Raw genomic sequence first — 21071 nt, 5'->3', positions numbered from 1 at the left:
ACAAGACATGCAATGACTCATCCTCAGTAAGAATTGCAATGCAGCTGTTCCATCCCATGTTTACAGGCCCTGAGGTAGCCTCGTGGATCTTGTTTTGAAATATAAAGATACACCAAACTAATGCACAACGGAATAAGAACCCTATAACAGACTGGGTGATACAGGGCTAATCACCTTACATCAATATTCACAATATACATATGTCATAATAGTATACTATTTTATATGTAATGTATATTTGAGTTGTGTCTACTTAGCAAATAATATAAAGTTTTGTGAAGAAAAAAGTAAAGAATATATTTGAAATGTATAAGAGAACTATAAAGATTATAATAAATCATCAGAAATAAATGTATGCTCTGGACAAAAATACTTCAGAGATCTCGTCAAGTAGCGACTTCTGTAAATTGCATAGTCCAAAGCGTTGGTTGGTTAGATGGTGATGTGTTTTGTTTGTTGAATTTTCTAACTGTTGTAATGCAAAATGGAGATCTCTGTGGGCTATGTTGACAATGTCAGGCATAGTGATACGAGAGTCAAAATGTAAGTGACAGTGTTGGAAAATGACAACCGTGAAAGACGAGTATGACATTTTAAACTACACTGACTGACAGAGGCCCATTCTCTCACTATAAAAGTGCAGGTATGAAACACACCTGCTCAGGGCTGACAATGTAGCAGAGACTCGAGTCACAGTCTTATCCACTATACAGAAATGAGTGTCGTTACCTCACTCAGCTGTAGAGAAGGAATACCCACACTGTACTTAATAACGCACAGAGTGTATTTTACACCATCACTGATCCATGGCTCACTCACATCTCACTTGTCGTGAATCATAGTTTTAAATATAGTCATCCACTTGCAAGTGAGTAAGCTTATCACTAGAATTTGCACAACCTCTGAAATTAGCTCTGAAGTTGAAATGTATCTTTTAATGTTTGATTAAGTGTTTTTTATTCACTCTGCTGCTGAAAACCTCACTTGAGTCCACACCACCAGTTTTACATACTTCATCACCTCAAAGCTAAAGCTTACCCGTTTCAAAGGATCCTTTGTTTTTATTCAGGTTTTCAAATACAGTATAAACAAATTTGCTTTCTATGTGCTGTTATACATTGTGCAATCTAGCAAATATATAAGAAACACACAAAGTAGTTTTCTATGTATTTTAATAAAACTAACACATCTGTTTTCTGTCTGAAATCTTCTTTGTGTCTCATCCTCTTTTTGGTGAGAGGCTTTATAGTTGTCCTGGCCTAACATGTATACCAGACATACTGTTAAAAGAAAGTGCTGGCCAACCAAATTAAAAGGGAACAACTGGGCTGCCACTAGAAATGTGACATTGCTGTTTCTTGTGCATAAAATATTGGATAGCCCTTTTGGACAGTGGTTCTTAACCTGGGGGTCCCCATTCCCAGTAGGGGTCAGCAAAGCTTCATGGGCCTTCTTTATTTTTAAAAGGTTTCTTGCACCCCTTAAAAATAAAGAAGGCCCATGAAGCTTTGCTGACCCCTACTGGGAATGGGGACCCCCAGGTTAAGAACCACTGTCCAAAAGGGCTATATATATATATATATATATTCTTACAGTTAATGTGTTCACTGTTTGGGTTAATTGTACAGTTTATCAGACATTTTGTATGCATTAAATATAATATGAAATACCAATAAAATATGTCACTTAAACAGTTTACTTAATTATGAAAAAGGGGCCCCTTGAGGAAAAAGGGTGGGAACCACTGCACTAAGGGGATGTGACATGGTTCCCTCGTGAACCGAATTCACAGGTTTATAAAATAATGTACATGATGTAAACATCCAGCCTGAGTTGGGGTATTTAACAGCTTGGTGGTAAGAATCTAATTTTAGTATACTTAGTGCCATATAGTGAATGCTTGTTGAATATTTGGAAAACACTATCAGTTGATTAGCTTGATAAAAGTATTTTCTAGCCAAATTATGACTCAGTACTGTTCTAAATTTGAGCCTCTTCCATATTTTTGTTGATTTAATCAATAGTTTCAGCTTTACCATTATTCATTAATTTCTTTGTGTGGCAATATGAGATTTCATTAATTTATCATCAAAGCCCCCCACATGATACTTTTCATTTTACACTGAGACTTTGAACATCAATATTAATCAGAACACCAGCCTAGCTGCACTTCTTTTCTCGGTTTCAGAACACGTTTGTAGTGTTTACAAGCACTCTCTTTTAACAGTTTGTCCTTCGTTGTTGATGTGGCATTTTCCATAACCATATGCAGTGTTTTCTCTTTCACTGTACTGCATGTTTACTTTTACATATTAGGCTTTCAGGGGCAGAAACTTTGACAATTGAGGGTGATGAATACTGTTTGTACACATAATTTTCCAGTTCTAAGTGTAGGCAAAAATGAAAGGCCATGGTGGCAATATGTTAATGTTTTGCAAATGATATTCAGAATGGAAATGTATTATTCTACACTGTAAATAGTACAATAAAATATTTGAGAGAATAAGAAACACTTTTAAAACATTACCTGTAACATTAAGATTTATCCAAACTCTTCGCTATTTTGTAAAAAGGGAAAGATAAAACATGTCTGTAAGGTAATTTATTTATAGTAGTAATGTAACATAGAGACTAATAGCAAAACATATATTTTAATGAGTATATAACACGTATAAAGCATGGGACATGTTTATTTTTATAAACAAAAATATCAGACTATGTTCTCCCATCAGCACTTGAACATTTTAACATTCTGATAAACATTTTCTGTGGTTGTCATTGTTCAGTTGCTTTGCTAAACTGTGTGGATTTGTCTGTGTTTCATTCACACGATGAGCCCGTCATGGCTTAATCCATTGTTTCTTTATGTGCACCTATTCATTCCTGTCTTTATTTACTGTCAATGATCTTGTCGTCACTGTGGTCTCCTGTCTGTGTACAAAGTAACTCATGTTTTACAAGCAATAAAGTATATTATATAAAGTCTTTCAGAGAATTTGGAAATGACATTGCATGCAGAAAACTTGCGGTATAGTGACAGGGTGACTTCAAACTAATTACGTCATTTGAAAGATAATAGTCTCTCTCGCTGCTGCCAGCAAGTTCTTACTGCTGCGGTTGCGTCATTCATATACCTCTGGCAAAAACTAATGTTGACTCAACAATGTAAACCTTGACACAACACCTACAACTGACAGTAAAACGGTTTTGTGTTATTTACATTTCAGATAGGTTTAGGCTACTTAAAGTGGGATTTTCTGTGTTATTCCTATTATTACTAAGCCTGAGCCAAACCCCAGGAAGTCTCTTTGCCAAAAACACTGTAATTAAGTTGTACAAATTTACAAAACTGGATACATAGTCCAGTAAAAATACAGCGTTGTGTGGATGTTAGAGCCTACAACCAGTAGCGGAAGAAGCATTCAGTTCCTTTACTTAAGTAGAAGTAGTAATACCACACTGTGAAAGAACAAGTCCTGCATTAAAAATGTTACTTAAGGAAAAGTAACTAAGAATAATCAGGAAAAAGTACTGTAAGTATTAAAAGGACCAAATGCAGAAAAAAATAAAAATATTTCAAAAGAACATTAGAATAAAACATCCCCTAACCTCAAAATTATTAAAAAGAAAATAGAAAACACACTCCCCAAAATGCAAATTTGACAGGAAAAAAACGTTTTAAAAAAAACGCAAAATTATCTTATATTTAGACATATAGCTATAGGAAAAATAAAACACAGAAGCTCAAATTTTAAAAATAAAATAGGAAATGATTTAAATGGTTGTAAATTCATTTTCTGACAGTCAGCTAATTGGTTAATCAACTACTCATTTCAGTTGTAGTTGTATAAACTGTTTGGTAGTTTAATTTATACCAAAACATATCTTATACACTCTTGTTAAGTTCTAATGTGAAAATCTTCATTTGTACCTAAAACCTAAAATTACCTAAAAGTACCTAAAATTTGTACTCAAGTACAATATTTGAGAAAATGTAGTAGTTACATACCACCACTGGCTATAACACTCAGAATATTAGGCCTTCGCACCAACCAAACCTAAAGTAATAGTTTATAGGCTTTATTGATAATAGATAATATGGCATGTCACAGGATAAAAAGTACGGGTGAAAATAATTAAATTAATGATGACTGAATCCACTTAGCTGCTTCAGTTTCAAGGCCCTGGTTTTGTGCATGCTCACACACTGTCTTGGCTTACTGCCACACTAGCATAGAGCACATCCATTAAAGTTATTTCATTTTCTTACTATGACTGGTCAAATATCTGCTGTGAAAAATGCTTATACTTACCACTTTTCCGGACTGCATTTTGGTGAAGTACAGTCCCCAAAGTTCGCCATGTTGTCTCTGCGGTCCCCAAGGGAATGCCAGGCTCATGCAAGATGTTTTTTAAAGTTAGTTTTCATGACAACACAAGGGGAATATGCACTTTTGACACTTCTGAATTGAGTATGCTACGGGCTGTCTACTTTGTATAAACCGTATCCAACACCGAAGCTCATAGAGCTAATGTGGACGGTGTTTTGGCGTTTTGGTGGTGTCCTCTACGTGCCAGGAAAGCTGGTGAATATTCTCGAAGCCCACATTTCCAGCGGACGCACATTCGTAATGTTTAACCTGATTAAAACTACTGCACTAGAATAAACAAGGGCTCTGATTAAAACCATTAACTAGCGTCACTATTATCCGTGTGTTTTGATTAAACAATTTAGAAAATAGACGATTTGTCTGCAGCAGTAATATGTATAACTGAAGGGGGAGCTCACAGTATTGAGTGCTGGATGTGCCTCGCTCGCTCAAGCGCCTTTCTAAAAAAAAAAAAAAAAAAAAAAAAAAAAAAATCAATTCTTTATTGAAAAACACCATACATACAAAAAGAAGCCAAAAGGCTGAGGTAAAAGAAAATTCAAAAATAACAAAAATAAAAATGTCTTTATCCTGCAATTGGATTGTTTGTCCACTTCTCCATCTGAAATAAAGTTTAATATCCACCCAAAATATTCTGTTATACATTGTTATTTTTAAAATGGCAAGTTTTTTCATGTTCTGATTCACAGAACGTGCAAGACTGCTATTATTAACCCGGACTCTCTCAATGTCTTTTTGAAAGATATATTTGATGCAAGATTTTTAAGGAAACCTCTTCATTATTAAGCTCGCGCGCCCCTGTTCTTGGCTCCTCTGTCCAGAATGACGTCATCACGGCAGAACGTAAGTGAAAGCGTGCGCGCGACCCTGGGAGGAAGAGCCGCTCGCATGATCTGTGGGACATAATGGTGGATAGGTAGGGAACACACTACGGCTCAACAAGAGTTGCTCATCAACTGTTGACCAATTTCCAGTTGTTGTCTCGTACCCTTCTCTTCTTCTGACTCGACAGCAGCTCGTTGCCGCTGCCCGCTCGGACTGGACGACGCCCTGGACCGCAAGAAAATGCCGAATATAAAAATATTCAGCGGTAGCTCACATCCGGACCTGTCTCAGAAAATAGCAGACCGCCTGGGTCTCGAGCTGGGGAAGGTTGTTACGAAGAAATTTAGCAACCAGGAAACATGGTGAGTTATTAAGCGATGTGGCCACATTAAAGAGGCTTATAATCAGAGGTTTACCTGGTTTGCAAATGTTGTAGTCTAGCGACATGTAACGTTATTTAATTAAAAACGTGGTGTCACGGTGAAATTGCCGCGCGGTGTTGTTAGGAACTTGTAGTCCACGCATGGCTAAAGACTCGTGCTAGCTAGCCGCCTGTCTGGTCAGTTCAGAGCAACAAAGCCACTTAAGTTGTCTCAATAAACTGATACTATAATGACATTTCTTTGTATTGAGACTGCAAGTTTCTGACTCAACATGTTGCTCTTTTACTCAATTTAACCCATGTTCAGATCACACGCCATTGTTTACCCTGTCTCATCTATCTCCATGGTGTTTTAAATGGCATTAAGTGCTGTTTGCCTTGTCACCTCTCTCCTCTGCCAGTGTGGAGATAGGGGAGAGTGTACGTGGGGAAGATGTCTACATTGTGCAGAGTGGCTGTGGGGAGATCAATGACAATTTGATGGAGCTGCTGATCATGATCAACGCCTGCAAGATTGCCTCTGCCTCCAGGGTCACAGCTGTCATCCCCTGCTTCCCCTACGCCCGGCAAGACAAGAAGGACAAGGTGGGGGTGAGGGATATCTGTCTAATTACTTCTGTCATGCCATTTGCCATCCAGCATCATGACGAGAAGCCTGCAGCCATGTCCATAAGTAACCAAGGCATATTTGCTTTCTGTTTTGGTTTGTTTTCCTTCCCCTTTTCCTGTATGCATTGCTGAACCAACTGCACTTTCCATCTTTTTTTGTGTTTAGCTCATAGCTATTTGCTATTTCCCTATTATTTGCTCTCATTCCAACAGTTTAAGGACATTGCATCATTTTGCATGAATAGAATGTTTTGCACTTTTTACTGCCAAATCTTAACTTTAAATAATGAAGATGTGAGACTAGATATCATCCAGGATTTTGTTCTGAGTTAGTTATAAAGTAATACGTGTATTTTCCCTGTATAAAAAGCCATACTTACATACAGTTGAGCCAAAAATGTTTATTTTAACCTTATTTGTGAATGTTGTAGCTGAGTGAAATGAAAACAGAATGCCTTTCAAGTGCTGAGTCATCCTATGTTCACACTAGTAGATTTTGTCTATTGCTCATCATAGAATTGAAATTAACAATTGTCAAAGTAAATATATTTTGTTATTATGTTAATTTTAAAGTCCAGAGTCTAAAACGTTAACATTTAACCAAATGGCTAAGTTCTCGGTTAAGAGTTATTTTTAGCAACAAGCCTTGCTTGCCAGTCCACTTATTCCATGTGACTGAAGAGATCTATTTCCATTGCAGAGCCGTGCTCCTATCTCTGCCAAGTTGGTGGCCAACATGTTGTCGGTGTCAGGCGCTGACCATATCATCACCATGGACCTGCACGCCTCACAGATACAGGTGAGCAACACAAAACAGACCTAAACAAAAGTGTATCTCATTCAATATCATGCCTCTAGTATGTGTTTTGGATTATATGTCACCTACATAAGAAACCTGAATTTCATAGCCTTGAGTTTATATAAACAACAAAGGTCAAGAAAGGACAAAGGGAGATATGAGTCTTCTGTTTTTCCCTCTAGCCACTGTGCATCTTGTGACCCCAGTCAATATTTCTCTATTATCTTTTCCAGGGATTCTTTGATATCCCTGTTGATAACTTGTATGCAGAGCCAGCTGTGCTGAAATGGATCAAAGAGAACATCCCTGAATGGAAAAACTGTACAATTGTGTCACCTGATGCAGGAGGAGCCAAAAGGTATGCCCTTGCCCCCTTAGCATACTGTAGGAGTTTTACCCTTGTGCATCTCCTTTGGAATTTACTTAAGATTAAACTTTTGTGTGCTTTCCATATCTCTGACAGGGCTCTCATGTGATGTGTACACACTTGTATGTACACTAGCCCAAACTCATTGACATTATACTTTCCCTTTGCAGGGTCACGTCAATAGCAGACAGATTGAATGTGGACTTTGCCCTTATTCACAAGGAGAGGAAAAAGGCAAACGAGGTGGACCGCATGGTTCTCGTCGGAGATGTGACAGATCGGGTTGCTATTCTAGTGGATGACATGGCTGACACATGTGGCACAATCTGTCATGCTGCTGACAAGTAAGCACCTTTATATACCTTTAGTGGTAAACAAATTTGGAGCATAACAAAAGACTTGAGCACAGTCACAGTAGCCAGTGGTTTCTATGGTCCTGATGTCAAACTAAATCAAAAAAGGATCATTATTGTATTCATTTTGGAGATCTCTGTTTCAGAATATATATCCATTTGTGGTGATTTGTAATGCATTATCATTTTCTCTTCATTTAGACTAATTTCTGCTGGTGCCACTAAGGTGTATGCCATCCTGACCCATGGCATCTTCTCTGGCCCGGCTATCTCGCGCATTAACAATGCCTGCTTTGAAGCTGTCGTTGTCACCAATACAATTCCTCAGGAGGAGAAGATGAAGCATTGTCCCAAAATCCAGGTCAGGATACATCACTTATCTTTGTATATGTTAAATTGTAACTGATCATTTTGATTATCCATTTTACTTCTAATGTCGAAAACAGGCAATGGTACAATTTCTCAATTTTAGAAGCTGGAATTTTTTTAAGTTGCTATTTTTACTCCTCACAAAAGTTACCAAAAGCACGGACATCTAGACAACAAAAAGGCTAGGTGCCGGACAAGAGATAATCCAAGAGAAGAAAGAACAAAGCACGCACTGAGCATTGAGTATAAATTGTCACGTCGTTTTCCTAAGCCATCTGTATTTCGGTTCTCTCGCTCTCTTCTTCAGCTCTCTTCCCCACACACACACACACACACACACACACACACACACAAAACAGGGCTTTTGCAGAGCTCCAGGCCTTGATTATTTAATCACAATTTGCGACCATGGAACACAACTGTGATTTGCAAATGCTATTAATATATCAACTGGAGAGCTGTTAGTTTGTTTCCAGCTTAAAGTGAATTAATCATCAAGTTTAACAGCGCTGCAGTAACAGTCTAACTTAATGAGTGGTAATGTGAGCAGGTGAGGCGTGGTTGTATTTGCAGAGCTCTGATTGCGACTATTTAGTCAAATTTTGCGACCATGGAGCACCAGTACAGCTTTGAAATCTTTGCAATATATGAACTGGAGAGCTGTTAGTTTGTGTCAGTAAACAAATAATCCAGTCAAGTTACAACAATAGCATCTTGTCCTCTCTCCCTCCAGGTGATCGACATCTCCATGATCCTTGCAGAGGCCATCCGTAGAACTCACAACGGCGAGTCTGTGTCGTACCTGTTCAGCCATGTCCCCTTGTAACAAATGGTATTTAGCATCTACTGTGTGCTGTTTCACCAAAAAAGAGAAGAGGGAAATCCCCAATCCAAACACAACCATGAGCAAAGATGTTCTGCTAACTAACCATGAAAAAAGCAAAGAATGAACTGTCATGTCTGTTACTAATGCTGACCCCACTCCCCTGAGTCCCTTCCTCCTTGAGCAGTGTCCTGTCATGTCTGGGCACCAAAGCAATCGCAAGCTACTAAGTTAGGCCAGCATATTTATTGTACTTGGATAAAAAAGTGTTTATCCACCGTGAACTTTGTCTTTCTTTTCATAATGTTTAGGCACAGAGTTTCTCCTGACCATTGCCCCTCTCCAGGAGTCATTTCGATCTGTTGTCAAAGAGCTTATATCCCTGGCAGGCTCCAGTGGTCAGGAGAAGCATCTGCCCTATAAAGCTGTTACAGTGCTTTTTGTTTAAATGAACGAGTGTAGTATTTCATGTTGCTCCTGTGTCCTCTGCTGTTCGAAAGATTATTTTAATTAATGAAGTGAATGTGTATTGAACTAGTTTACAGTGCCACTGAAGCTCCACTCAACCAAGAGTGCCTCAACAGTCTGAAACAGAATGACTTTTTTTCCTCCAGTCTCCTCCTTTCTCCCCCTCCTATTTGTCTGTTTATTTTCTCGCAAGATGAAGAATTTTGACATGTTTTATCAGGCTGTAAAAGATGTTGTTGGGATGTTTCTTTCAACTCTTGAGGTGCCCTTCATTGAGTGGGGTTCTCCCAGTGTCCAGGGTTTACCCTCTCGAGGTTCAGCATTGAAGGTCTTTCTATAGAAAGCTGTCGGGTTTTTAGTTTGGGGTCTCTGCAGGCTGGAGCTTCCTTCAGAAATGTTCACCTGCAATTTTATTGTTTTTCATGTTGGTCTTTTTGTATGTCTGGAGGAAGGATTTGTCATTAATGTGCATATTCCAAACCTTTGTGTTTGCTCGGCAGGGTGAATGCACTGGTTATTTGAGGATGTGTTCTTAATAAAAATTAAATATGCGTAAAATCTTAAACCTGGCACTTGTTTTTTTCTGATATTTGTACAGACATTTAAGCATATAACTATTTATAATTGGCTTTTAACTCAATATTAAAATGTTACCAAAATTCAATTTTGTTTATTTAACATACAGTCATTTTCTGTAACCGCTTATCCTCATAAGGGTGGTGGGGGGGCTGGAGCCAAACCCAGCTGTCATTGGGCGGAAGGCGGGGTCCACCCTGGACAGTTCGCCAGACCATCACAGGGCTATTTAACATACAGTGCACAATATATTTATTATAGTGGCCTGAAAGCTCAGGTTCATTTGTAGCCCCTGGACAGAGATCAATGAGTATGTTTACATAGACATAAGTAACCCGTTTATGATCAAGTTACTGGAATTTCCCCTTACTGCATTTGAGCATGTAAACACCATATTCCAAATATGATCAAAACTGGGATATGCCCGATAAACTGATTATTTATTTCCATGTGATCGTACTCAGTTAGATGATGTCCTAAATATGTTTTTATTATTTTTTCAGGGGGTGACCCGAAATACTTTACATTCTTTAATTAAAAGCCTTTGGCCTAAAGCATTTTTGTGAGGAAAATCAATAACTCAGTGTTGTAGAGAAGCCTTTAAGCAGCATTTACACTAAAAAAATAATAGAGAATTTAACAATGAAACTGAAAGTATGAAAAATCAAAATACATGTTAAGCTTATGTTGTCTATTAGACTCCTAACGTAAGTATTTTTTGTAAGTTCAGGAAAAAGAAATCATGCATGTCTTATAATAGTGTGTTTTGTTTGTTTGTTTTGTTTTTTTACGTTGAACACACCCTTAATCCCAAGAAAGAAAATACTTTGATTGATAGACAAAAGAACCAAACGTCGGCCTCGTGACGTGGAGCATCTTGACCAATCGTCATTCTAGCAGAGGCGGGCCGATCATGCCGGCAGAGTAATGCTCAGTGCACGGTGTCGTCTTGATCCCGTTATACATCGTCGGACGAGGTTTGGCATCTATTTCGGGTACAGACGAGGGGGAAACGCGTTGCCATCGTAACTGGACGAATTACCCGAAATTATCTCTCCACGTGCAGTGTCGAAGAGAGACAACAGACGCGAGTGGTGCCTGTAACTTCAACAATGAACGGAGGGACATCAAAGTAGCCACTACGGTTTATATATATTTTTCTTGTGCTTTTTTTCTGCCTTGTGACAGGTGACTGGGTGAGTAAATTTCATCTATGATTTGTCTTTTTGGTTCTGATCACAGACTATAATTCATGTATTACATTCATATATTGTTTAAGTGCATGGATTTCTCTCCTGATGGTGAGTATCAGACTGTTCTGCATCAGAGTGACACTGAAGTGATTTGTGATTTAATTTTTACTCAGTTCAAGGATGGCAGGAAGTCCAGACCATAAACAAAATGAAGAGGGCCTCGGGGACACAATGGTACGTTTCCACAGCTACTTGCACGGAGGGACCTCCAGCTTGCTATCCACCCTCCCCACCCTCATCGTCTTCCCTGTCTACAAAATTGTTTTTCGTCAACAAATCCACAACACCCCAGTGCACCAGGCAGTGGGACAGCTCTACAAAGAGGGACCTGTGAAGCTCTACAGGGGCGTGGCCCCACCATTACTGATGAGGACTCTCAATGGCACATTGCTCTTTGGCCTTCAGGACACCCTCCTGCATCAGCTCTTGTCATCCCAAAATGTCATCTCTACCTCTGTCCTGCCTGCTGTTGCTGGGTTTGGTGCTGGTATGGTAGAAGCTGTGGTTTTTACCCCCTTTGAGCGTGTCCAGAATGTGTTGCAAAATGGACAAAATGACCACCGTCTACCCACCCTGAAGAGTGTTCTTGTCAGGCTGAAGTCACAGCCGCCAGCTTTAGGGTACTACAGAGCGTTACTGCCCATCACAGCCCGAAATGCTATTGGCAGCTCCCTATACTTTGGCCTGAAGGGGCCAGTGTGTGCAGTTGTGGAGGGACAGGGCCTCCCTCCTTTGGTTTCCTCCTTCATCTCAGGGACGCTGACCTCCATGGCAATCAGCTTGACACTTTACCCTCTTTCTGTGCTAGTGGCAAACATGCAAGCGCAGGTGGGAGGGGAGGTGAAGGGGGTCATGGCTTGTTGGAGGATGCTGTGGGAATCTCGGCAGCGGAGTGTGGCTCTGCTGTACAGAGGAGGTTCTCTGGTTATTTTGAGATCATGCATTACATGGGGAATCGCCACCGCTATCTATGATAGGCAGCAGAAACATTCAGGCTAAAAGTTGGGAAATTTTGATTATAGTGTTTGTTTATTATCCATAAATCAGTGCATATATTTTAAATAGGTGTGTGTGTGTGTGTGTGTGTGTGTGTGTGTATTTTTGCCACTTGTGTTGTACTCACAGCTAACTCTCATTTTTCCCTGTGAGTTAGTAGCCAATGACAGAATGCACAAGCAAGTTGAACGTGGTGTGCGAGTATTTATCATAAACCAAAGTTAAATATATTAATTATAGAAATAAGGTGCTAGTGATTCACAGGTGCCTTTTCTTTTTATTGTTTTAAAGGAGAACTTCACCAGTTTGACTTATCAAGTCAGTTTACTCATCATGAAAAGTAATACTCGTGCTATGAAAACAGTTGTATAAGGTCCTCTGTAGCCCTGGAGGAGTTTTGCTTTTGTTCAAGTATTTTATTACAATGTAGAAAGAAGAAATGGAAAAGTCTCAGTATGGAAAAAGTATCCATAATTTTAAGATTGGACCCATATGATGGATCAAAGGTTGGGATATGTCAACTTGCTTGATCTTGATCTGTCTCATGGAATTTCCCTTTGAGTGCATAAAGGGACATGGATGCATGTTCAAGGTGTATTATCACTATTTTAATCTTGAATGATTTAAATATTACACATGAAGTAAAGGCCAGGAACAAGTAAGGCTGGACACAGTGGCTCAATGGTCAACACTGGTGCCCCTCAATAAGAAGGTCCTGGGCAAGAATCTGTCCAGCAGGTGGATCCTTTCTGTGTGGAGTTTGCATGATCTCGCGTGTCTGCATGGGTGTCCATAGACATGCGGGTTTTGTATGTTGGAAACTAAGCAAGTATGAAAAGTATGAAAACATCCTGTGAGTGTTTGTCACCAGAAGGACTTGGTGGTTTCACATTTGGTCCGTTTGCAAATGTGAAAACACCCTAAAATCATAATGTAGCTCATTTAATAAATCTGTGTCTGTTTGACTGTGGAAGTAAAATGTCAGATGACTGTCTGTGACCTCAGCATATAACCTACCTGTGAAATGAATGCTGAATGGTTTTAGGGACTGTTTGTTACTTATGAGTGGTGGGGTGGGGGCATCTCAAATCATTTTTAAGCACTCGAGAGGGATTTGTGGTTTCATTTTGGCTTATAGGGGAGGAACATATAACTTTAAAAAGTTATATTTTTTAATAATTTCTATTACCCCCTGAATCCCCAAACCCACCAGCAGTCTTAAAGTGCATGTTTTTCGTGTGTTTGTTTTTCTATCCTTTTTTTTTTTTAATTTATCAAAGCAAATTTTCAACAGTCCTTAAATAAAAGTGGGGCGATGAACGCTTCATTCAAGACACATAATCAGATCTTAGCTTACAATAGCCATATTTCATCAAAATCACTTAATTCCATATGTCTCATTGTAAAAAAAAAAAGCACATAAAATACATTTTGCACCATAGAAAAATTAGAAGGGTCACGTTTTTCCAGCTGGTCACTCAGGGAAAATCATGGGTCTCAGCCTCAGCCACTACCCTCCTCTGATAAACAACGAGCAGTCCCTTATAATAATTATTATTGCTGAATACAGGCTTATTTTCCCTCAAAGTGCATTAATAAATAGTCCTATTTGTCATGCATTTAAGTGGCTTCAATGATTATTTTCCTACCATTTAAGATGTCTTTTTTATCAAACTCTTTCATATCACAAACAGTCCACTAGATGGTGCTGTGTTAAAAATAAAACCATCCAGGTCCACTGTGTGAAAGGCTCGGTGCTGTGCATTCTTCCACGCGGGGGCAGCTATTTCCAAGGGTCAGCGTGTAATATTTCAGGGAAGTCAGGAATCAAGTGTATCCAATCAAAATTCTTCCTGTGAACTCGAGGAGCCAATCAGAGCCAGAGCACAAGGGCGTGTTGTCTCTACTTAAAGCGTTGTTGGCTTTGAACAGATTACACAGACGCATTTTACCTGGAAAGGACGTCACGCACTTCTACACAAGGTAAAGTAGCTCTGAATCGTCTCTGTTTATCAACTCGTGCGCTCAAAAAGACACCTTATCATAGTCATGTAGCGTAACGCATACACACTTAATGCAAAGACGTAGTTTTTTTTTTTTAATGTTTCAAAGGCTTGTTGGTTTTATTCGACGTTTCTGTCGTAGGCCCCAAACTTTCCACAATGTTAGGCTACTGTGTGGTTAATCGGACTGTTTTAATGTGGGCTGTGTAAAGGCAGGATGTCTGAGAGCGCTGCATTCCTCTGCAGGCAAACCGTTTCACCCTATGCATGTTGTTTCTTGTGACTGGATTACATAACTCCGGAGTTCAGCCCAGTACACTCTTGTTTTTAACTGGGGTGGGGCTTGATATGTATACCTGTGACGACTGCAGACAACATACTGAGTGATGAAACGCTAATTGGATCATGTGCTCATAGGCTATATTCTCATGCTTTGTTAATAGTCAAAATGTGTGTTAGATAATTTTTTTTTTCTCCTTCTCCAACTTTTCTTCAATAGAAAACATCCAAAATGAGCACCACCCATCCAGCCTCTTGTGACTTGAAGGGATTTGATCAAAAAAAGCTCAGGAAGACTAGTACTTCAGAAAAAAACTCTCTTCCAACTACAGGTGGTAGGTGTCTAACAGCAAATAAGTGCACTCTCAATAAAAAATCTGTATCATCTGCCCTTGATCAAGGTTTGTTCAGCTCCTTGTTCGGCATAGTTAAACTCCTCCCCGCCTATTATTATGAAAGGCAAACATTGTATTACTGATTAACTGCCAGTACACACCCAGCTACTGGAGAGCTGAGCGTGTTTCCCCTACTTAATGCCAACCTGTTAAGTGGTAAAGCATAACCCCACCCCCATTTGTGTAGTGTAAGATCTCTGTCTCTTAAAGTATACATTAAGGTTTATGCTACCCGGCACTGTGGGGCTGATATTTCGTCGAGAAATGAATTACAGATGATATACTGCACAATGCTAAACCTTGTTCCCGTATTGTGGGGCTTATACTGTCCAGTTTCACTTTGATTTTAAGCATTAAAGTGAGACTGCTGTTGGGGTCGAGTTCGCTGTGTTTTACGAGAAGAGTCTGTATGAACACTGCCCTGTTGTATTCATAACCTTGTGAGTGAAAATCTTCTGACAGCTTCATGGCGTCATTGTACGACTTCCCATGCCTTAAACACGAGTTCACCAGTTCAATTTGAACACAGCAAATGTCTCTTGTGTCTGGGAAGGGAGCTGTCTTAATCTGATGAGGTCATAGTGATGTAATCAGGGTTATGAGGTTATGCTTGAAGACTACAGATTTTCACAGTGAGCCTGTGTCACACACTGGGAGTGTGGAGTTTAATACATGCAGGCACGTGTCAGACAGGCATTTATCTGATAACACATGTTGTTGAGCATTATAGGACATGTAGGATCCGCTGTTTTTGGAGCTAACCCCATACTAGACACAACATTTAAGATATGTCTGCCTCTGTAGCTTTGATTTTGACTATTATTTTTTTGAAAAATAAGTCTCTTGAGATACTCCCAGTGCTGTGGAAGTGCAGTCCTGAATTGCTGGAGTGTCTTTTAATTATTTGCACTTTGCACTAATCTGACCCCCATTGTTCTGGTGTGTGTAAATCAGAGTTGGGGCTTTAAACTGAGTACAGGAGGATGATGTTCATCTTTGTCTCTGTCTGTCTGTCTTGTAATCACACAGTGATTGAAGATGAGAAGAGAGCCCAACAAGAGGAAAGTACCTGAAATGCATCTGTCACAGTTCCTCTCTTTCAGTCATTCCCTGTTACCTGCTTTTCCTCCTCTTAGGAATCCTGTCTATCATCTCGGCCTCTGTCCTCTGTGAATTTCTCCAATACTGTAGAGTTACAATCAAAAACTGCCCAGAAAACATGGCTTGATTTTTAGTTTCATACTTCAGGAAAAATGTTATGCTCTCATCAGACCTTTTTTCCCACCCAGGCGCTCTTTCCCTGCAAAACTGAAGTATCTCATTTTCCAGCTTCACTTCCCTTTGGTTTGCTTGTTTTTTTGTTTTTTTTTAATAACTGTATGGGATTGCACTGCAGACAATTTTTTTTTGCCTGTATTCTCAACAGGTCTCCCACGCAATATTAAGTCAAAATCTGCATCTTGATTTGAATCATAATTTTGGCTCTCTCTTTTCTCAAACAGGATGCCTGCAAAAAGAAGATCAATGAGCAGGTGGAGAATTGTGATGTCAAGCTGAAGAAGACTGAAACACGCGAAAAAAACTCTCTTCCAACTACTGAAGGTAGGTATTCAAGATTACAAATAGAAACTATACAAGAACTCCAACACAAACTTTGTTTAAATGACTTTTAGCATGTGTTTAATGAAAGGGAAACTTGGCCAATTTTCAACAAGCTTTGTGTCATTGCAGCGTGGGTCTTATGTGTAAATGTAGATTGGTAAACTTCTCTCCGTCTTACAGCACCCCAGTCTCAGAACAACAAATTCTGACCAATGTATGATGAATGTTGATCAATCTTTGACAGCTCAGTTATAGATCGATCACCTCATCTTTGTCTCTCTTTCTGTTAATTGCACAGTAATTAAAGACGAGCAGAGAGCCATGGAAGAGGCAAGTACCTGGAACACAACTGTCATGATTTCTCTTTCAGTCCTTGCCTGTTAACTTTTCTTCCTCCAATGACGATTCCTGGAAAGGAATCGTCATATACCTCAGGGAAAATTTTACGTCCTCTTCAGACATTTTTCACACCCAGACGCTCTTTCCCTGCAAAACTTTCATTTTCCAGCTTCACTTCCCTGTGGTTTGCGTGGGTTGTTTTTTTTTTTATAGCTGTATGGGATTGCACTGCAGACTTAACACATCTTCCCATGCATGATTGATAGTCAAAATCCGCATTTTGATTTGAATTATAATTTCTGCTCTGTCTTTTCTCTAATAGGACGCTTGCAAAAAGAAGATCAATGAGCAGGTAGAGAAATGTGATGTCAAGCTGAAGAAGGCTGATACACAAGTGAAAAGCAAGCTTCCAACTTCTGCAGGTAGGTAGTCAAGAATAATAATAGAAGAGCAACTGCAGCACAAACTTTGACTGAATGCCCATATGTTCAGTTAAAGGGACAGTTGGCTAATTTCCAACAGTTTGTGTCTCATTACACTGTGGGTAGTATGTGTAAATCAAAATTGGTTGATTTTAATAATTACGGACAAGAGAGCTTGGTTTTTTGGGATTTATTGTGACAAAAAGCCCAGTATTTGTGCATTTTTGTTTCCTTCAGGTTTTAAGCTCTATTTATTTTTAAACAGAACTGACAGGCGAGACAGAGTTGGGGGCCACCAGTTGAATAGGCTTTTTAGTACAGGATATAAGAAAGTATAGGTGTAATGTCATTAAAATAATTATGATATAGGATAGCAAATAACTGCAGTAGGGGTTGGCCAATGTCTGTTTTTTGGGAGGTTTTCGGGGCAGATAATAATTCTAAGTATCTAAGGAGACCGTTAACTGATATTTAAAATCACAATACATTTGCAGAGAGGGAGAGATTGATAATATGAAGTTTTGACGAAGATACAAAAAAACATAATGAATGAGTCATAAGGCCTAATGTTACTGTGTATTTTCTCTGGTTTTTCATAAGGTGTATGAACTATACTTTACGTCTTGTGTTTGAAATGGCTATAAAAACGCAGCGCAATGAGAATACAAACTATGATAATCTGGTCTGCCTGTTTTACTTTGATTTTGAAAGTTCACTTTTTAATGTATCTCTTGCGAAGTTTTCAACTTTGTGATAGTGCAGTGCTAAATTGATAGAATAACCACCTCTTTAATTATTTGCAGTCCAGTCAGGCCACATTTGATCTTTTAGAGTGAAACTGAGAGGGGGAAACCTGTTTGCATAAGTCAAAATCTCGCCCACCATCTAGAAAATGTGACACTGCAGCTTCAGATTTTACTTGTTGTGTGGTAGTTGTTCAGAAGAAATGAAGGGTGCTTTTAGCAAGAAAATCCAAATCATCTGTACTTGATCAAGGTTTCTTGAGCCTCCCTCTTCTGCATAATTCAATTCCTTCCACCTAATGCTAAAACCATTGATTTATCAAATGCCGCATCAACCTCCATGGCTGAAAAGTGAAGCTACTGCAGAAGTGCTAAAAACTGCAGTTCATCAAATGACCACTTGAGGCTGGCTCCAGAAGTGAGTTATGTGTACAGCCTGGTCTGATGTGTTACCATTAGGGTTAGCAATTTAAATTTGTGCAATTAGAGGATTAATGGAAACTGCCTTTTCCCAATTTGCAGACGTTTTTGGCAGCTGCTCTTCTTTGCGTTATATGCTAACTTAGCTGTCAGTTTAATGCAGTCACTAGCTCTGCTGCTGGCTTTAAAGGAGAGACGACTCTATAACCCCATTCAACATTTGAACCTGTTTCTTGTCCTGACAACAATTAAGGACTAATCTTTTTTTTATCTCCAGACTTGGGTACACATTTATCCCCTCATCTTGTCTCTGTTTTTGATCACACAGATATTGAACAAGAGAAGAAATCCATGAAGGGGAAGTAACTGAAACATCGCTGCCATGATCATCCTCTTTGAGTCCTGCCCTGTTTCCTGCTCTTCTTCCAATTAAAGTTCCCGTTAATCACCTCTGTCTGATTTCTGTACTGCCATGTTAGAAATGTTTGGGCCGATGCTATGGGGAAAGATCTGCCAGTATTCCCAAGTAAAATAATGCATAGGATGTATTCTATTTGGGTGTTTCCATGCTGTTTTGATAGAGGTGAACAGAGCAAGACAATGATTTGACAGGGTCAAGGTTTACTTTAAAAAGGGGAGAACTCATGAATTATTGTATAAAAGAAAATCTATCCAATATTTTGCATTGTAAACACTACCACAAGTATCCTTGTAAATGTTGCCATTCAGGAAATGTTCTAAAAAATTACATGATCTGTTTTTTTTTCAATAAAAATGTACGTCAAAAGTTTTAAGTTGCAGTTGTATTTACTTTGTCAAACTGATTTCTGGTTCAACTGTTGTGTTTTTGAAGAAAACAGAATTGTTTCTAATGTATGCTGGACATGGTCTAAGTAATTTTCAACCATGGGGGGCAAACAAAAATGAAAATAGTTGCATTTAAAGCTACATTTAAGTTCAGGTAATGCAACATGTTTCCCAATTGTCCTCACAAGACCTCAGGCCAGGGGTAACATGGCTGCTTTGGATAAGCAGGGAAATTTGAATTATAGTGCAAACAGGAAGCGGCGGTAAAAAAAACACAAGTTAAATATAGTTGGGGTTTTTTGTGTTTTTAAGGACAGGCTGGGTGGCTAATTTTACATTACTAAATGATGTAAGTACAGATACTGCACTGTTTAGCATATACTAGTATTGCATGTGAGTGATGAGTGTAGATAGTAAAACATGAAAACAAGATATAATAATTAGGCTGAGTTTACATGATTGTACGTTTCAAGTACAGATGTTGCACATTTGGTAAATACTGATATTGCAGATGAGTGTCAGTTATCCTCTGTGTGGTCTGTGGGGAGCAGTGTTGGTTAAGAGTATAACAGCAGCAGGAAGGAAGGACCTCCAGTATCTCTGGTTTACACACCAGACATGTTGTCTATAAGGGATGATAACTTCGCTGCCAGGGGGCATGCCAGGATATCTATCAGTCTGAGTCTTTTCCTTTCAGCTGTCGAGCTGCTGCTGCCCCAGCATATCGCTCCATAGATGATACTCAAGTGGTAAGACAGGAAAGCAAGGGTAGTTTAAGTACACACGATCGCCTGTTCAAGTCATTTGTACAGCTCTCAATTCTCGTTATGATCTTTTGTCTTTACCAGAAACATGAAACTGCACTCCAACATAAAACTGAAAAACATCACAAAACAGATTAAATGATTTAAATAAAATTGTGTAATTGAGTATAGTCTTTAACTTTTTAAGTTTAAGTTTTTAGGTATTGGAGGCTAAAAGGGTAAAGGTAGAATTTAATGTCATTACAATAAAAACCTTATGTATTTAGCACTTTTAAAAACAAAGTTACAAACTGCTTTAAAAAAAGACTAAATTAAAACGTAAAAAAAACCCAGTTAAAAGCAGTTGTAAAAGTAATGCAAGCTAGATAGAGAGAGCGTAAAATATATAGGATAAAATGAGACAGTAAAATAAATTAAGAGAAGGCCTTTACAGGTTTTAAGAGATAACATACCGATGAAAGTGAGTTCAGGCCAAAAACCCTAAATAGCATTTATGAAAGTGTTTTTTTAGACGAAATTAAAAGATGATCCGCTACTTGCCCATCTGATCACCTTAAGGAGGTTGTTCCAGAGACTGAGAGCCCTTCATATACAGTATGTACCATACAGGGGAGAAAACAATGCTCCAGTGTACACAAAGAAACAAAAAAGGTACAAAGGACATTGAAAAGCAGTAGGCAAGAGTAGGAATTAGACCCTATCAATGTGTTTCCCTGTCGAGTCAGCTTGTAGTAGATGATGGCACTGCCCTGTTACTTGATGTTTGACAGGGAAGACAAAGGTCTTAACTAAATGTCTGTTGCAATGTCCAAGTTGCATTTTTGAATAATAAAAATGTGATCCCTGTTCACATTGGTTCACACACAGCCTATTTTACATTATCTCCAAATGGTTGAGTCCTACTCATCCAGTGCAACCTCCATCATCTCAAGTTACAACAGGTCTTAGCCTGCTGAAGAAAAGGGAGTGGATCCATTGTATGTGCAGCACATTCTACACTGCCAACATGATATATAGTTCATGTTAGAAAAGCCGGATTTAATTTAGTCTCCTGATGCAAGGGCGTCACATTTGCTTTTTTATTTT

The 21071-nt window shown here is 38.9% G+C and overlaps 3 protein-coding genes across 4 annotated transcripts; all 3 read left to right on the top strand.

Annotated features, from left to right (window-relative positions):
• Nucleotides 1-5263: 5263 nt before the first annotated feature.
• On the top strand, nt 5264-9951 carry prps1b (phosphoribosyl pyrophosphate synthetase 1B). Of its 2 annotated transcripts, none has more exons than XM_042493691.1 (7): nt 5264-5578; nt 6000-6183; nt 6908-7006; nt 7240-7364; nt 7544-7717; nt 7928-8087; nt 8829-9951. In XM_042493691.1, exons 1-7 carry the CDS (start codon nt 5457-5459, stop codon nt 8919-8921), a joined length of 957 nt encoding a protein of 318 aa, XP_042349625.1. In that variant the 5' UTR covers nt 5264-5456; the 3' UTR covers nt 8922-9951. The 2 variants fall into 2 exon arrangements, with proteins under 2 accessions (XP_042349625.1, XP_042349624.1); XM_042493690.1 differs by having other exon boundaries at nt 6000-6189.
• A 1132-nt stretch (nt 9952-11083) lies between these two features.
• Nucleotides 11084-12214, top strand: LOC121947730 (solute carrier family 25 member 53-like). The gene is made up of 2 exons (XM_042492819.1): nt 11084-11158; nt 11329-12214. The coding sequence occupies exon 2, from the start codon at nt 11336-11338 to the stop codon at nt 12212-12214; it is 879 nt and encodes a 292-aa protein (XP_042348753.1). The 5' UTR covers nt 11084-11158; nt 11329-11335.
• A 1875-nt stretch (nt 12215-14089) lies between these two features.
• On the top strand, nt 14090-19204 carry tmsb1 (thymosin beta 1). Its single transcript, XM_042493799.1, has 7 exons — nt 14090-14194; nt 14714-14828; nt 15918-15949; nt 16391-16490; nt 16789-16820; nt 17152-17251; nt 18743-19204. The coding sequence occupies exons 2-7, from the start codon at nt 14726-14728 to the stop codon at nt 18778-18780; spliced, it is 405 nt and encodes a 134-aa protein (XP_042349733.1). The 5' UTR covers nt 14090-14194; nt 14714-14725; the 3' UTR covers nt 18781-19204.
• Nucleotides 19205-21071: the final 1867 nt, after the last annotated feature.

The sequence above is a fragment of the Plectropomus leopardus genome, chromosome 9 (assembly GCF_008729295.1).
Source record: "Plectropomus leopardus isolate mb chromosome 9, YSFRI_Pleo_2.0, whole genome shotgun sequence".
Classification (NCBI taxonomy): Eukaryota; Metazoa; Chordata; class Actinopteri; order Perciformes; family Serranidae; genus Plectropomus; species Plectropomus leopardus.
Note: the sequence above shows the minus strand (reverse complement) of the source record. Positions and strands in the feature narration are given on the sequence as shown.

What these genes read in the sequence shown, in the direction of transcription:
- LOC121947730 (XM_042492819.1), top strand. Translation starts at nt 11,336, where the DNA reads ATGGCAGGAAGTCCAGACCATAAACAAAATGAAGAGGGCCTCGGGGAC.
- prps1b (XM_042493690.1), top strand. Translation starts at nt 5,457, where the DNA reads ATGCCGAATATAAAAATATTCAGCGGTAGCTCACATCCGGACCTGTCT. An exon ending in TTTAGCAACCAGGAAACATG is followed by an intron (nt 5,579 to 5,999) that starts GTGAGTTATTAA and finishes CTCCTCTGCCAG; the next exon opens with TGTGGAGATAGGGGAGAGTG. An exon ending in ACAAGAAGGACAAGGTGGGG is followed by an intron (nt 6,190 to 6,907) that starts GTGAGGGATATC and finishes TTTCCATTGCAG; the next exon opens with AGCCGTGCTCCTATCTCTGC.
- tmsb1 (XM_042493799.1), top strand. Translation starts at nt 14,726, where the DNA reads ATGAGCACCACCCATCCAGCCTCTTGTGACTTGAAGGGATTTGATCAA. An exon ending in CTCTCTTCCAACTACAGGTG is followed by an intron (nt 14,829 to 15,917) that starts GTAGGTGTCTAA and finishes GTAATCACACAG; the next exon opens with TGATTGAAGATGAGAAGAGA. An exon ending in AGCAGAGAGCCATGGAAGAG is followed by an intron (nt 16,821 to 17,151) that starts GCAAGTACCTGG and finishes TTTCTCTAATAG; the next exon opens with GACGCTTGCAAAAAGAAGAT.